Consider the following 18,791-nt stretch of genomic DNA (forward strand, 5'->3'; position numbering starts at 1 on the left):
GAGACTCAAGAAAGGAAAGATCTTGTAGCTCACTTCAAAGATGAAGCATGAAATAAAAGGGTTGCGTACCTAGCCGACATTTTTGACCAGCTGAACAAGCTCAATTTGAAGCTTCAAGGAAGGGAAACACATGTTCTCCTTTTTCAAGATAGTCTTCGGGCCTTTGTTTCCAAACTGCAGAACTGGCGTCGGAAAACCAATCTTGGAAACATCGCTATGTTTGAAAAACTTTGTGGAGTGACGGATGAGTCTCAGATCCAACTGGATCAGTTCCTCAAGGATGAGATTACCGAACATCTTCAGTCTCTAGAAAAGGAAGTCGAGCGTTACTTCCCTGAGCTATCACAGGAACAGGAGGCCCTGGTAAGGAACCCATTTTGTACTGAACTTGATGTATCCAGCATCCCAGATGATATCCAAGATGAATTTCTGGATCTAAGGAACGACTCTTCAGCTCACGATCTCTTCAAGGTGAAATCCGTGACTCAGTTCTGGTGCGCTATGTATCAGTCATACTCCAAAGTCAGCATGATAGCTTTACGTGTCCTTGTTCCATTTGCTTCTACCTACTTGTGTGAGGCAGGATTTTCCACTCTTGTCAATATAAAAACAAAGAATAGGAACAGATTGGATGTTGGAGATGACATGAGACTGGCTCTAACAAACGCTCGACCACAAATTTCAAAGCTTGCTGCTGAAATGCAACATCAGGCATCTCACTAGCTGGGTTGGATAGCTGTTCAAACCTATGTTAATATTATTTTAAGAAATATATGTTCTTTTTGTGAATTCAGGTTGAACCAATGTGATTTAATTTGCTAATAAATAATTACAGAATTTTTAAATATTTTTTTAGATGTTTCTCTCCCTCTCCTTCACAGAAAATAAAATAAAAATTAAGCTGCTGATAGTAAGCCCTGAGTAGGGGGTCACATGGGTTTCAAACTTTTAGGTAAGGGGTCGTGAGTGCCAAAAGGTTGGGAACCCCCTGAAATAGCCGAACCCACTAATTAGAAGGGGTGTTCGCATGTAGTGTAAGTCTGTGCTTTAGTGATGTTTAATTTCATAAGGCCAAAATGTTCCAGAAAAATAAAATTTTGAGCCCTGAGGTATAATGAAAACAATATTACCACATGGAGTGCATCTTTCTTTAAAACATAGAATACGCAAAATATGATAATAGTATAAGAAATAAACACAAAACTTTAATACCTATCAAATTGGGTAAGACACCATATTGCAATTTTCTAAAACTGTTTATCTCCTCACGAAATCAAAGGTGGGCAGATTTTTCATCAAATCAAAAAAGTATAAAAAAAGAAAAACATTAACAATTAATCGTTTTCCTAAAAGCCCATCTTGAATGCATAATTTCAGCCGAAGAAATCGAAAAACATGTGATACAATTATGTATTTCAAAAGACAAAGACCTTACATATATTCATAAAAAGAAACGAGTTTAAACACGAACTTTTATGTTATTTTTATAAAAAATAATTAAACGTGACGAGTTTTGAAGAAAAATTATACTTTTGAAAAGCCGATTTTGAATTCAAGTTTTCCGTAGAACATCAACAACAGCGATATAAACAATCTACAAAAAATTAAACATATTTTCTCCTAAACCCGAAGTCGAGTGCATCTTTCTGGAAAAAAAAATTGATCCAAGTAAAAGAAGATAACTTGTAAAAATAAACACAAAACTGTAATATAGGAGTATCATGTTAATTAAAAATATATTGTTCCTAAAAAATAAAGTTCCTAACAGTGTTTATCTTCTCTGGGAGAGCAAAACACTAGTGAAGATGAACACAGTTTTCATAAAATTATTCAGGCTAAAAACACTCATGATAACATTCTGCACTTATTGCAAAGTCAATATTAATTTATCTTAATGAAAACAAAAAACTATGATACAGAAATGTTTCTCCAAAATACAAAGGCATTATGTTATTCTGCAGAAGACGAAGTTTATTTGTTTTTAATGCAGACGTTAGTGGATGTACATAAATAATTAACCGTAGCGACTCTTGAGGAGTTTCTTTATTTTCTAAAATCTGTTTGTTTATTTGAAGTTAAACACAAAGCTATACAAAGCTGAACTCTATTCACAGTGGGTATCGAAGCCCGATTTCTAGCATTGTAAATATGTAAACATACCATTGTGTTACTAGTGGACCGAAAAATTCACTTCGAAGACATATTTTCCATAGAAGAGTATAAAAATAATTTTATTTTAGGACTTTAAATAGTTATCTAACTACATAATTCATAATAATAAATTAGTACAATTAAAGCTACATATTCTGGAATTTCCAAAATAAATATAGGATTATTATATGAGTAAAAGACATTTTAAAACACCATACGAGTAAACTTCTGTTTAAACTTTTTAGTGTGTTAGCTCTACAGCAGTAAATTTCTGAGTATTTGGTATCATTCGTGTTGGTTTTTTTTTTTTATGGTATTATATTGGTTGCTGATTCATAGACCAGCAAACGCGCTGTTCACCCAACGCCGCCTGTAATAATCGATGAGTTACCCATTGACGCTGCCAGCTTCATTCAACGATACAAGCTATAAGCGCATGCTTTTCCGGAACGCTCTCGACAAGGTACGCTTACTTCTTTTCACCTGTGATTCCCCGTAAAGCAACACTCATCTGTTTACAGTCTTTCTTAGAAACGTACACCAATCATTTACCATTGAAAATATTCTTCAATACCAGAAATAGAACAGCAGGAGCGGTCTACTGAAACGACCACAGCAAGATGAAAGAAAGACACACAAACACGACTGTTATACCAATTCACATCCGTAGATGCCTTACAACAAACCAGTCACCAGCAGGAACGTACTACCTTCCCGTCCGCTAAAGTAAAAATTTCCGGTTTATTCTGGTCAGACCCTACTACTGGTCACGTCGTATCCTTCGAACCTGTCTTCTCTTCATGTCCAAAACCTCTATTCCGCGACCTTTTCACCTGTACAGATTTAAAAACAACAACGCATAAATCTTAACGTAGGATCCACAAATTCCCTGCCGTCTTTAGTCCCACATTAGCTGATGATTTTGTGCTCTTGTGGTAAAAATCTGTCCTTGGATTTTTCGCCTTCGTTTGGTCGCACTAGTGAACCTTTATCTTATCCCCGGTGTTCAAAATTCACTCTCTCTTTATTATCATGATAATTTTTAACATTAATTCTACCAAGGTGCTTAAATCGCGTCTATGTCGAAAAGAAAGAAAATTTCTGATCGCCCCCAGTTATATCTACTCATGAACTTCGTCTTGGGGTCAAATAATGTTAAACCAGAATACGTACCACGTTTTCTGCTCTGCTCAAGTAAATTTCTGTTTAAGCCCTAAAGTTCTTTGACAGCTTATTTTACAAAGTTTTCTGTGAACTCAGACTTATTATCTGTATCGGTGTGAACGTATCCTGTAACAAACGTTACTGAAGAAAGTTAGGCCTTATGGTTATTTTATATGATAGTTTAAAAGAACCCGCCAAATGATAGAACAGGATATATTATTATGTATCGACAGCGATAAGATAACGAAGTATTAACACAATCGTATATTATTTAAACACATCATGTATCCACAACGTTCAGACAAAGAAATAACGACATAACTGTACTTATACAGTGCTGAGACTGTGAAGTAAGTAGTGGTAAAATGTGGTAAAAACACACACACACTAATCTTACTGATAAAACTAGGGTGTGTGTGATTTATTTTACTATAACTAAATATTAACAGATTTAATTTGTTTGTACTAAAGCACAAAGCTGCACAATGCGCTGTGTCAACCACGGGTATTGAAGCCCGATTTCTAACGGTATTACTCTGCAGATATATCGCTGTTTTAGAGGTAAAGAGAGAGGGCTCTAATTTATACTAATAATTTAGAAAACAAGTCGTAAAATATAATTAAAACATTTCTACTGCGTAAATAGTTTGTTAAAATAAAGAGCTAAAAAAACAATGTGGTCGTTCACTTATAAAAAAATTTAAGTTCTCTCGTCAAATTTACGATAAAACAACCTGTACTTAGCCACATAACTAGGTGGCGTCACTGTTGTTCTCAAACGGATCTAACTTGTGGTCTCCAACACATGAAAAGTTTCAAGGACGGTGACATACAGCATATAATTATTTTTATTGCAATTTCACTTGACTTAAAGCAAGGCCACATTCACAAGCTGATGTTTTAAAAATCATTTCTAATTGTGCAAATAATTTTTGTACTAGATGCTTTACTACAGTTTTTAAACTTCATCAGAGTTTACAGCTAACAAAATCAAAAAAATGCTAAATGAATTTAAACGATTGCATTTTCGGTTTTATTCACGACTTATTTACTAATTTTGAACATCAAAAAGTTCAACATCAAATAAAACGTGTTTCCTCGCCTTCCTCTATTTTTGTTGTATCGGGATAGCATTTCTTGTAAAGTGAAAGAAAAACAGATATTCCAAAAAACACTGGCTTTTAATACACTCAAACAATTTATCTTAAAGTCGAAAAAGTGTTTGTTTTTTCATTTGGTACTTATTAGTATCATATATGTGTTCTGAAGGGTAAGTAAAGTGTCCACTAATTATATAATTTGGTACTTATTAGTATCATATATGTGTTCTGAAGGGTAAGTAAAGTGTCCACTAATTATATAATTTGGTACTTATTAGTATCACGCACCTGTTTTGAAGTACAAAAGGCTTTTTAAATAGTAATTTTCACATTTTAGGCTTATATAATATGCTAGAATAATTTATTCTATCAGTAACCTAATTTAGGTTTTTTTTTTAACTCTCTAAGTGTATTTTTACACGGATGGTTGTCTTGCATTCATAGCCTGGTTTGCAAGTTTTTGGATACACGGGCTGTGAAGAAGTTATGAAAATAATATTAAACTTTGACCACCACAACAGGGCACTTCCTGGGTGCATAGAAGATGTCGTAGCTATGAAAATAGTTTGGAATTTCTGTTCTCTTACATTACAAATCCCGTGTTAAAGGGTAAAGTACTTTTCTAATTTATCTTATCTGAAAAGAATGATCATAGTTTCTTTAGTTCTTACATATTTGAGAAAAAGGAAAGTACGTAAACCTGGTGTTTATTCTTGTCACAACAAATATTGTACACTTTAATAAAGGCTTTACAGTTGAGTTTATTTTGTTTCTATAACTTTAATCTTAATAATACAGTAAAGTTATTGTAGTCTAACATGTTGTTCTTAGAGATTAAACAAAAGTGGGACAGACACGAAGTTTATTTTCATACCAGGATGTCTAAACTCGGTCAAAGTTCTAAGACTAGTTCTTCATGTCAGATAATTTCAGTATAACAGGTTTTTCTCCAATTTTCTGTCTTCACTATGAGAAACGGAAGATAAGTTTATTCGCCTGCGCACTGACCGAGTTTCCACAGGCACGTGCACATGAAAACGTATTCGATATTTCAAATCAGCTTCTGATCCAGACAACGGTGAAACATCTTAAAATTTCATACTAAATATGAGAATTGTCTCTGTCGGAGTTGTGGTCCTGCACTTGGCTATATTAAGTAAGTGTTGTTTGTGGGTAATAGAAGTACCACAGTGTGTTAGTTATTTTCGAGGTAGTCCGTATTTCTATTTGAATGTTACAGTATATATCCTCCTAGTTAAAGTCCAGTTCGAATTGCAATCTTTTATAAATGTATTAGGGTAATGACAACAATGCAGTACTTTTATAATTAGTGTATAATAATAACTCTTTAGTAACGCATCACCTGTGCAGACAATAATACGTTTTTGTAAGCATAGTAAATTACTACAGAGATGATTCATCACAGTTGCGTGTTAGCATCCATCAAAACTGAATGATACGATTACGGTAAGTTTTGTAAGGAAAATGCAAGCATGAACCATTTGGTTTTAGGATTTTTGTCCGAGAAATAGGACAAAAGATAGGTCACAGCTCTAGTTGTTTTCAGAGTTTTGGTTTTGAAAACACAAGTAGTTAATTAGTTCAGTTATTATCTTCCATACATCAGGGTATGCAATTAGCATCTAATGGGATAATTGGGGATTCAATAACCAGAGAAGGGAAACGTTATCTAACATCGTGTTTACACGGTTTTGCTTCCTTGGCGGGTTCCTTCAGCTAGTTTGTCAACCGTTGTACATAATGTACGTTCATTTCATTAAAAGCTGTGTATTGATCAGTTATCTGGTTGATTTTGATGATTAATAAAATATACTTACTCTGGTGACTTAATGGTGGTGTTTGTCTTGTCTGGTGACGTCGTGATGGTGTTCGTCTTGTCTGGTGACTTCGTGGTGGTATTCGTCCTATCTGATGACTTAATGTGCTGTATGTCTTGTCTGGTAACTTAGTGATGGGGTTCATCATCTCAGGTGAATTAATGTGGTGTTTGTCTTGTCTGGTGACTTAGTGGTGGTGTTTGTCATGTCTGGTAACTAAATGGTGGTGTTTGTCTTGTCTGGGGTCATAGTGGTGGTGTTCATCTTGTTTGGTGACTTAGTAGTGGTGTTTGTCTTGTGTGGTAACTTAGTGATGGGGTTCATCTTCTCAGGTGACTTAATGTGGTGTTTGTCTTGTCTGGTGACTTAGTGGTGGTGTTTGTCTTGTCTGGTAACTAAATGGTGGTGTTTGTCTTGTCTGGGGTCATAGTGGTGGTGTTCATCTTGTCTGGTGACTTAGTAGTGGTGTTTGTCTTGTGTGGTGTCTTAGTGGTGGTGTTTGTCTTGTCTGGTGACGTAGTGATGGTGTCATAAGCTCCAGACTTGCCACTGGGAGACAAATCACTAACACTGAAATTAGAAGTTTGTCTGCATTGCAAGACTGCTTTTGCTTTTGGACTTCATTTTCACCAAGCATAGTTTCGCAACAAAGAGAAACTAGTAACACATAGCATAATAATATGAGCTAAAAATACAGCGTTAGTAGGTATACCCTAACTGGAATATTGTTATTTTTTTCTAATTAACTGATAAACATCGAAAATAGATGTTAAATTTACTGCAAATTTTGTCTTTATTCCACATTTTTATAAAGTATGGATATAAAACAGTATATCTGCAACTATCTGTTTAAAACCATATTTTCTTTTAGGTTAATTATCATATCTGATAATCTTTGTACAATAATACCTCTCTTTAGCTGCAAGCCAGTTTCGGTGTCCCTACGGAAATGGATTTTTCCCTGATCTTTATCAATGTGATAAATATTACGAATGTCGGAATGGGAAACCAATCGAACACCTGTGTGATGATGGTTATGTGTTTCCAGTGAAGAACCCGCTTTATTCGAGGTGCGACTACCCGTTCAACGTGGAGTGTGGGGAACGGCTCGAACTACGTGAGTAATCTCTTAAACTGGCATAATTTATGTTACAATTCACACCCACCTTAAACTGTCATAGTCTATTTTAAAACTACCACCAAACGTAAACTGTCCTAATATATTTTAAAACTACCACCAAACTTAAACTGTCATAGTCTATTTTAAAACTACCACCAAACTTCAACTGTCCTAATATATTTTAATACGATCTCCAGCGGAAGACGTCATAGCAACTGAATATTGTTGGAACACTTTATCAAAATGAGCTTCTAACAATATTTCACCTTAACTATCTACGTAAAATATACATAATTAATAAAACCTAAAAACATTTCCTATGTAATTAATAAAATCTAACAATATTTCACTGTGGCTGTCTTCGTAAATTTATGTAACTGATAAAATTATGTGTTAATAACTATATTTTTCTTAATTTTCTACAAAATATAGCTAAGTAAATCACACGGCAGGAACTAGTTTTTTCAAATCTCTGAAAGTTTGTTTGTTTGATATAAAGAACGAAGAGGTACAATATGTGATGGATATTCAACCCACCTCGTGGTTCATAAGGCTAGTGACTTACCGGTAGGCCACCAGGGTCCCAGAAATAAAATACTCGTATTATATACTAATAATATAATCAGAAGATAATTTATTGTTTCGTACAAAATATTTGTTTACCTTGTACCACGCGCGTTTCATGAGATTTATTTATTTATTAAAGTTCTAACATGCTCCAGCTGTACTGCTTTTATTTAATTTACCCTAAAAATACAACTGTTTGATTCCTTTCCCTAAATATTCTTTAATCACGTATTGGAATATTACAATAACACATCGAAAGGAAACTTTGTTTAACCACATTGCGACTTCTTTTATTTTATGTCTGTGTTTGTATTATTTCCATATATTCTGTTTGTCCAGAAATTAGTCTCCAGATAATCATTCCATTTCAAAGTTTTTGTAATGAATTACATGACAATTAACACTCAGTCATTATGGTCTCAGACGTTAACATCAATAAAATCATTATTTATGGAAACGTATCTTAGGGTCTGATAACAGTTTATAACAAAAGTATATCAGAGTCCGATAACAGTTTAAACAAAAGTATAATAGAGTCTGAGGAAAGATTACAACAAAAGTATATCAAAGTCTGATAAAAGTTTACAACAAAAGTATATCAGAGTCTGATAACAGTTTACAACAAAAGTATATCAGAGTTTGATAACAGTTTACAACAAAAGTATATCAGAGTCTGATAACAGTTTACAACAAAAGTATATCAGAGTTTGATAACAGTTTACAACAAAAGTATATCAGAGTCCGATAACAGTTTAAACAAAAGTATATCAGAGTCTGAGGGAAGATTACAACAAAATTATATCAGAGTCTGATAACAGTTTACAACAAAAATTTATAATGGTTTGAGAACAGTTTACAACAAAAGTTTATTATGGTTTGAGAACAATTTACAAATTTTAATAATTAAAATATTTTTGTTTTGTTAAATTTTGTCGTTAGTTAATTTCGAAGTTATAACAACTTGACGTAACAATCAGAACATTACGTAACAATCAGAACATTCAAGGAACAGACGTTTCTAGTCAGGTGGTTCTATGACACATGGAATCCGAAAACGGATATTGATAGTGGACAGCTGGAATCCTATACTTTACAGTTAGTATCCTATGAATTTATAGCTGGAATCTTATAATTTACAGTTAAAATCCTGTGAGTTTACAGCTGGAATCTTATAATTTACAGTTAGAATCATATGACTTTACAGCGCGAATTTTATAATTTACAGTTAGAATCAAATGACTTTACAGCGCGAATTTTATAATTTACAGTTAGAATTCTATGAGTTTGCTGCTGGAATCTTATAATTAAAAATAAGAATCTTATTAGTTTCCAGCTAGAATCTTATAATTTACAGTTACAATTTTTTGAGTTTACAGCGGGAATCTTGTAATTTACAGTTAGAATCCCATGAGTTTACAGCAGAAATCTTATAATTTACAGTTAGAATCATATGACTTTACAGCGCGAATTTTATAATTTACAGTTAGAATCAAATGACTTTACAGCGAATTTTATAATTTACAGTTAGAATTTATGAGTTTGCTGCTGGAATCTTATAATTAAAAATAAGAATCTTATTAGTTTCCAGCTAGAATCTTATAATTTACAGTTACAATTTTTTGAGTTTACAGCGGGAATCTTGTAATTTACAGTTAGAATCCCATGAGTTTACAGCAGAAATCTTATAATTTACAGTTAGAATCCTATGAGTTTACAGCGGAAATCTTATAATTTACAGTTAGAATCCCATGAGTTTACAGCAGAAATCTTATAATTTGCAGTTAGAATCCTCTGAGTTTACAGCGGGAATCTTATAATTTGCAGTTAGAATCCCATGAGTTTACAGTTGGAATCTTATTATTTAGTTAGAATCCTATGAGTTTACAGTGGGAGTCTTATAATTTGCAGTTAGAATTTTATGAGTTTACAGCAGGAATCTTATAATTTGTAGTTAGAATCCTATGAGTTTACAGTGGAAATCTTATAATTTACAGTTAGAATCCCATGCGTTTACAGCAGAAATCTTATAATTTACAGTTAGAATCCTATGAGTTTACATTTGGAGTCTTATAATTTGCAGTTAGAATCCTATGAGTTTACAGCAGGAATCTTATAATTTGTAGTTAGAATCCTATGAGTTTACAGCGAAAATTTTATAATTTACAGTTAGAATCCCATGAGTTTACAGCAGAAATCTTATAATTTGCAGTTAGAATCCTATGAGTTTACAGCGGGAATCTTATAATTTGCAGCTAGAATCCTATGAGTTTACAGCGGGAATCTTGTAATTTACAGTTAGAATCCCATGAGTTTACAGTTGGAATCTTATAATTTAGTTAGAATCCTATGAGCTTACAGTGGGAATCTTATAATTTACAGTTAGAATCCCATGAGCTTGCAGCACGAATCTTTTAATTTACAATACAAAAGTTTGCCCACTGATATGGACTAAACATTTGTATTAATTTTATTAAATTTGTAATGTATTTCCACTAAGTTTCAGCACAGTGTTCGTCAGAGGCTAAACGTTTATACTATATCATTAGAGGATTTAGTGAATAAACGTATTATTATTATTTCTTATTAGAGCCAGCTGTGCCTTCAAAAAATTGTCCCAGGAAATTTGGAATATTCCCTCACGATACAAAATGTGATCATTTCTGGCAGTGTGTTGATGGAAAGGCCATTCTACAACGATGCAGCTCCTCTCTAGTGTTTGATCCAAACAGTGGAGAATGTTCGTGGCCGCAGAACGTTGCTGGTTGTGAATACTACCATATAAACAAGCTTACGGTAAGTTTACACATTAAATATTGTAGTAAGGAGCAGTTGTTACCACTATAAATAAACTGGTTGATTATGCTACCATATAAACAAGCTTACGGTAAGTTTACACATTAAATATTGTAGTAAGGAGCAGTTGTTACCACTATAAATAAACTGGTTGATTATACTACCATATAAACAAGCTTACGGTAAGTTTATTCATCAAATATTGTAGTAAGTAACAGTTGTAAACACTATAAATGAATTCTTTTATAATTCTACGATATAAATAGTGATGTGTTTATTTTGATGTTAACAAACTGAATAATAATACCATTGTATAAACTAACTGGTTGGTAAGAGTATTATATAAACTAACTACTTGATAATACGACAGTTTAAACTACTTTGTTGATAATAGAACTGCATAAATAAGTTTACTGTAATATTTTGTTTTGACAGCTATATTAAGATACAATTTTCCAAACGTTAAGCATCGACATGTTCATGGTTGTGGTCAGAATAACATTAAGTACTCAGGAGACGAATCTCGTCTTTTGTGTATTCTGTAATGAATTAAACTTATCAGATGGAAATATCTGTGTAATGGTGACCAAACTAACAGATGTGAATTATCTGTGTAATGGTGACCAAACTAACAGATGTAATCCAATGAATGTATAGTTAGTTTCTATTTTCAGTACCTACAAACACTAATTATGTGAACATTATCTTTATCTTAAAATATCAAAGTGGTGTCCTCTGACAACATATCCAATAAATATTGGAAAAACTTCTCTTCGGTATAATTACTTTGTGTTAAATAAAAGCTAATAATTATTCTTCTTATTCTAGGACCAGGATGGTGAAAATAGAACTTAATACACATGAAAACTACCATTGTGAAACAGGTAATAAAATAATTTATTTTACCACATATACACTAACTGAGAACTGTTCCAAATTTTAATATATAGTTACTGTGTGCTTTATTAGCAAATCAAATGAGTCTACCTTGTATAAACATGGTGCTCAGCTGTTATTTTACCTCATTATCAATTAATTATTTAAATATGATTGTCACCTGTTAATTTATCTTTCAACTGATTGTGTAATAAGATAATTAGTTGTTACTTCACATAATGCTTGGTTAATTATTTAAATATGGTAGTCAGCTGTTATTTTACCTCACTATCAGTTAATTATTTAAATATGGTAGTCAGCTGTTATTTTACCTCACTATCAGTTAATTATTTAAATATGGTAGTCAGCTGTTATTTTACCTCACTATCAGTTAATTATTTAAATATGGTACTTAGCTGTTATATTACCTCACTATCAGTTAATTATTTAAATATGGTACTAAGCTGTTATTTTACCTCACTATCAGTTAATTATTTAAATATGGTACTTAGCTGTTATTTTACCTCACTATCAGTTAATTATTTAAATATAATTGTTAGCTATTACATTACCTTATTATCAACTGGTTATGTGATATGATTGCTAATCTGAGAACTGGGTTTCAATACTCCTCGTGTGCAGAGCACAAACAAAAAGGCCCAAATCTAATTATAAACTTACGTTTGTGAACAAAGTGATTTTATTGCGTCTTAAGCTATACACGTGTAACAGATTTTAAAATTAGTAAACGTAGAATGTTTGAAACAAACACAAATCATTGAGAAATAATGAGTCTTACTGCTTTTTGTTTTTCAGAAACGAAGTTGTTCATGATGACATCGATGGGGAAAGAAAGAAAAACTCATAGGTTCATGTTTCTCAGTAAATATTACTTTTGTATTAGGTTTCGTATTTTAACTTTTCAATAAAACCATTTTATGACTAGATTGTCGATAAAAGTATTGTTTCTTAATATTATTTCATGCTCGACTAAGGATACAAAGGACAACGAAATAATAATAGTTAGACATTAATTTTAACAAACCACGTAACGTCCCGGATTTATATATTTAGCTGTCGGTAAGGTTAGTGGCAAATTATTTAAAAGCATATGAGTGTTACATTAATAGGAAACGATTAAATCATATCTAATATACAAATATTAATTCGGGACGCGGTAAATCCGTTTAAAATCACATGTGAATTCATACCAATGAGCTACATTATATGGCAGGTTAAGGCGGTTGTCTGATTTTACAGTTTCGAAGTTCCAGTAGGGTAACATTATGTCTTATTGGACGTCTTAGTTATCACGTGTGTATCTTTTAGTTAACCAACTGTTTAGAAGTAACTTATTCAAAGTAAATTGGTTCGACCAATGGAGTATTTTTCACTGGATGAGAAACAAAAAGTCCGTAGTTTTTCAAAATTAAGTGCAACATGAAATCGAAAACTGGGTTAATTTATTATTATTATTATTATTATTATGCTACCCAGGATAGAGAGTATTCCGAACCTTGTTGCTTGTTCGCAAACTGCAGATCTTCCACTTAGGTAAATACGAGTGACGTCTTATATCCTGGTACACAGTGAACCCAAATACCAAATAGTAGTTATCTAACTGTTGGGTAAATACGAGTGGCGTATTGCATCCTGGTACACAGTGAAACCAAATACCAAAGAGTACAGTTATCCAACTATTGGGTAAATACGAGTGGCGTCTTATATCCTGGTACACAGTGAACCCAAATACCAAATAGTAGTTATCTAACTGTTGGGTAAATACGAGTGGCGTATTGCATCCTGGTACACAGTGAAACCAAATACCAAAGAGTACAGTTATCCAACTGTTGGGTAAATACGATCGAGCTCTTAAACAGCTTCTTGAAAAGTAAAAAGGTCCAGATAATTGTGTTCATCCTCAAACATAATAATAAATGTGTTATATAACACGATTAAAAAAACTACCGTTAAAATCAAAATAGTTTTTCTCGATTATTGTAGACGCAATGCAATATTTTTCAAAAAAACTGATCAGTTGAGTTCGATATGTTACCATATATATCAACTGTATTACAGTTAATCCCTGACTGCTTGTGGGTGTATGTCACTCGTATTATTAATATTAGAGACAGTAATAGAGTTAATCCCTGGCTGCTTGTGTGTGTATGTCACTCGTATTATGAATATTAAAGACAGTAATACAGTTAATCCCTGACTGCTTGTGTGTGTATGTCACTCGTATTATGAATATTAGAGACAGTAATACAGTTAATCCCTGGCTGCTTGTGTGTGTATGTCACTCGTATTATGAATATTAAAGACAGTAATACAGTTAATCCCTGGCTGCTTGTGTGTGTATGTCACTCGTATTATGAATATTAAAGACAGTAATACACTTAATCCCTGGCTGCCTGTGTGTGTATGTCACTCGTATTATGAATATTAGAGACAGTAATACAGTTAATCCCTGGCTGCTTGTGTGTGTATGTCACTCGTATTATGAATATTAAAGACAGTAATACAGTTAATCCCTGGCTGCTTGTGTGTGTATGTCACTCGTATTATTAATATTAGAAACAGTAATACAGTTAATCCCTGACTGCTTGTGTGTGTATGTCACTCGTATTATAAATATTAAAGACAGTAATACAGTTAATCCCTGACTGCTTGTGTGTGTATGTCACTCGTATTATTAATATTAGAGACAGTAATACAGTTAATCCCTGGCTGCTTGTGTGTGTATGTCACTCGTATTATGAATATTAAAGACAGTAATACAGTTAATCCCTGACTGCTTGTGTGTGTATGTCACTCGTATTAGGAATATTAGAGACAGTAATACAGTTAATCCCTGGCTGCTTGTGTGTGTATGTCACTCGTATTATGAATATTAGAAACAGTAATACAGTTAATCCCTGACTGCTTGTGTGTGTATGTCACTCGTATTATGAATATTAGAGACAGTATTACAGTTAATCCCTGACTCGTGTTATATGTATGTTACTCATGTTGCGACTATTAAGAGCAGTATTACAATTAACCTCTGACTTCTGGTGTGTGTATGTCATTCATATAGTGAATATTGAAGATAGTATTACAGTTAGCCTCTGACTTCTGGTGTGTGTATGTCATTCATATAGTGAACATTGAAGATAGTATTACAGTTAACCTCTGACTTCTGGTGTGTGTATGTCATTCATATAGTGAACATTGAAGATAGTATTACAGTTAACCTCTGACTTCTGGTGTGTGTATGTCATTCATATAGTGAATATTGAAGATAGTATTACAGTTAACCTCTGACTTCTGGTGTGTGTATGTCATTCATATAGTGAATATTGAAGATAATATTACAGTTAACCTCTGACTTCTGGTGTGTGTATGTCATTCATATAGTGAATATTGAAGATAGTATTACAGTTAACCTCTGACTTCTGGTGTGTGTATGTCATTCATATAGTGAATATTGAAGATAATATTACAGTTAACCTCTAACTTCTGGTGTGTGTATGTCATTCATATAGTGAATATTGAAGATAGTATTACAGTTAACCTCTGACTTCTGGTGTGTGTATGTCATTCATATAGTGAATATTGAAGATAATATTACAGTTAACCTCTGACTTCTGGTGTTTGTATGTCATTCATATAGTGAATATTGAAGATAGTATTACAGTTAACTTCTAACAAGTGCTGTGTTTAAATCAGTCTCACTGTTAATATTACACATTTCAGGTAGAAATACTCAACAAAATATATTTTAATGGCTTATATAAAAACAAATGTCTCTGTTATTGTTTGTCTCTCCATAATTCAGAAAAACGTATGTAGTTTACAAACTTACATATTTTTTCTTTCCTAGAAATGTAGATTTGTCTTTATTATAAATACATCACAGAAAACGGCTGGGTTTATATATTTCAATAGAAATATTACTAAGTGCATAACTTGAAGAATATGTTGAAAGGAACTTCTGATGAACAACACGGATGACGTGATCACTTGATGCAGTCAGAGATAGAACGTGATCACGACCCACACGTATGACTTCAGCTTTCTGTGGTTTCAAACCTCGTCATAATGACAAGTTACATGATAATGTTTTTTTGTTACTGATTTGTTGAAGCTATAGTGGTATTTCACTTTTCCCTAAGATAATTCGTTATTACTAACTTGAGGGGTTTCCCTTATGTAAGAACATTCTTTTTGTCCTTCGTTAGATAATAAAACAGTACGACATAACATTTATTTAGAAGAACTGTATAAAAAATATACTTTAAGAATCTTTCTAATATTCCATTTCGAAGAATTTACTATCCAAAATCACGAGACACCACCGACTTAACGTGAGAGGTTCAAACAATAAAAAACAAATCTATAATATCCATCTACAATGAGGATGAAACTCATACATAAGTAAAGGTATCCTTCAATACTTTGAACTTATGTAACAGCTGTTCTTTCATACGAATACTGATTTTTATCAAATATAAATACATATCAGAAGAAACAGTTGGAGTAGGATCCGTTTACATTTCAATGCAAAGATTATTAAATACATAATTTTAAGAACACTGACCCATATTATGCAGCGAAATTACTAATGTACTGTCTCATATAGTAAAAATATTTCAATAATATACTGTGTCACCTTATGCAGTGAAATTAGTAATTTATTGTATCGTATAACAAACATATATCTCTAATTATCTGTATTACCTTATGTAGCAAAATTAGCATATATATAAAAGGTGACACAGTATATAAGTGAAACATTTTTTAAACGAGACAGTGAATTTCTAATCTCTCTACTTAAGGTGACACAATACATTAATGAAGTATTTTTATCTTACGAGACAGTAAATTACTAATCTCTATACATAAAGTGACACAGTATTTTAGTGAAATATTTTTAATGTACCAGACAGTGATTCACTAATTTCGTTACATAAGGTTAGACAGTATATTAGCGAAATATTTTTATTATACGAAACAGCAAATTACTAACTTTGCAACATAAGATTACACAGTATATTAAATAAATAATTTTATTATGCGAGACAGCAAATTACAAATCTCTCTACACAAGGTGACACGGTAGATTAGTGAAAATATTTTTATTATACGCGACAATAGCTTACTGATTTTGCTATATTAGGTGACACAGTATATTAGTAAAATATTTTTATTGTACGAAGAAGCAAATTACTAATGTCTCTACATAAAGTGACTCAGTATATTAATGAAATCTTTTTTATTATTCGAGACAGTAACTTACTAATCTCTCTACCTAAGGTGACACAGTATATTAGTTAAATATTTTAATTATACGAGACAGTGAATTACTAAACTCTCAACAAAAAGTGGCCTGGCATGGCCAAGCGTGATAAGGCGTGCGACTCGTAATCTGAGGGTCGCGGGTTCGCATCCCGGTCGCGCCAAACATCCTCGCCCTTTCAGCCGTGGGGGCGTTATAATGTGACGGTCAATCCCACTATTCGTTGATAAAAGAGTAGCCCAAGAGTTGGCTGTGGGTGATAATGACTAGCTGCCTTTCCTCTAGTCTTACACTGCTAAATTAGGGACGGCTAGTACAGATAGCCCTCGAGTAGCTTTGTGCGAAAATCCAAAACAAACAAACAAACTCAACAAAAAGTAACACAGGATATTAGAGAAATATTTTTATTATACGATACAATAAATTACAAATATCGCTACATAAGGTGACACAGTATATTATTTAAATATTTATTTTAAAGACAGTAATTTACTAATTTTTCGACATGAGGTGAAACAGTATATTAATTAAATATTTTCATCATACGAGACAGTAAATTACCAATCTGTCTACGTCTGGTGACACGGTATACTAATAAAATACTTTTATTTTACGACACAGTAACTTACTAATCTCTCTACCTGAGGTTACAGAGCATATTAGAGAGATATTTTTATTATACGATACAATAAATTACTAATTTCGCTACATAAGGTGACAGAGAATATTAGTGAAATATCTTCATTATACGAACACTGAATTACTAATCTGTTTAGTTAAGGTGACACACTATATTAGTGAAATATTTAAATCATACGAGACAATGAATTACTAATTTCGCTATATAGGGTAATACAGTATATTAATGAAATATTTTTATCGTACGAGAGAGTAAATTACTAATCTCTCTACATAAGGTGACACAGTGTATTAGAAAAATATTTTTATCATATGAGACAATAAATTACTAATTTTGCTACGTAAGATATATATAGATTAGTAATTTACTGATTCATAAGTTAAAATATTTCATTCATATACTGTTTCACTCTGTGTAGCAATTTTTTAATTTACTGTCTCGTATAATTAAAATATTTCACTAATATACTGTGTCACCTTATGTAGAGAGATTAGTAAATTACTCTGTCCTATGATGAAATATATTTCTCTAATACACTGTATCACCCCATATAGCGATATTAGTAAATTATTGTCTCATATAATAAAAAATATTTCTCCAATATACTCTCTGTTATCAACTACAGTGCGGTTTTAATTGTGTCCTATATCATTTTAATAGTGTGCCATATATCATATAAAGCATATCATTAGTCTATTGTGTTTAGTATATACAGTATATTAGTGAAATATTTTTATTATATGAGACAGTAAATTACTTATTTCTTTACATAAGATGACACAACATATAAAGCATATTACTGGTGGATATAAAGATATTACAATATTTTATAATGTAAATCATTTTAGAATTCTATTGTTTTAAAGTATTTAAAGTAATTTACTGTGTCATGTTATGTAAATAAATTACAAAGTCTTAATTTTGTAGGATTTCTAAATTAACATAGATTTATTTAATTTAACATGGAATATGACGAAAACGGAATCACTGATTTATAGAGATCGATAATACCAAACATTCCTTTAATATTTTCAGAAAACTAACGAGTGACACTGTCATACCTGTTTTCAAAACAATCAATGTTATATTACACAAATTATCTCTGTGTGATTGTTGCCTAAAGATTATGAAAATTAATAAAAAAAACAGTAAAAGAAACATTTTAATAATGATTATACAATTAATTTAAGTAACGTATTGTTATTAAAAAATTAAATTCAGTTGGCCTATACATCGTTGTTTAAAAAATTAAAACTAGGTT

At 32.1% G+C, this 18,791-nt stretch overlaps 1 protein-coding gene across 1 annotated transcript; it reads left to right on the plus strand.

Moving 5' to 3' along the window:
- The first annotated feature begins 5,383 nt into the window (after nt 1-5,383).
- Nucleotides 5,384-12,554, plus strand: LOC143228190 (protein obstructor-E-like). The gene is made up of 5 exons (XM_076459496.1): nt 5,384-5,571; nt 7,173-7,370; nt 10,528-10,733; nt 11,562-11,617; nt 12,426-12,554. Exons 1-4 carry the CDS (start codon nt 5,523-5,525, stop codon nt 11,586-11,588), a joined length of 480 nt encoding a protein of 159 aa, XP_076315611.1. The 5' UTR covers nt 5,384-5,522; the 3' UTR covers nt 11,589-11,617; nt 12,426-12,554.
- The last annotated feature ends 6,237 nt before the right edge of the window (nt 12,555-18,791 follow it).

The sequence above is a fragment of the Tachypleus tridentatus genome, chromosome 10 (genome assembly GCF_004210375.1).
Source record: "Tachypleus tridentatus isolate NWPU-2018 chromosome 10, ASM421037v1, whole genome shotgun sequence".
NCBI classification, from domain to species: Eukaryota; Metazoa; Arthropoda; class Merostomata; order Xiphosura; family Limulidae; genus Tachypleus; species Tachypleus tridentatus.

Coding starts and splice junctions, on each gene's coding strand:
- LOC143228190 (XM_076459496.1), top strand. CDS start 5,523: ATGAGAATTGTCTCTGTCGGAGTTGTGGTCCTGCACTTGGCTATATTA. Junction 5,572..7,172: donor CCTGCACTTGGCTATATTAA/GTAAGTGTTGTT, acceptor ACCTCTCTTTAG/CTGCAAGCCAGTTTCGGTGT. Junction 7,371..10,527: donor TGGGGAACGGCTCGAACTAC/GTGAGTAATCTC, acceptor ATTTCTTATTAG/AGCCAGCTGTGCCTTCAAAA.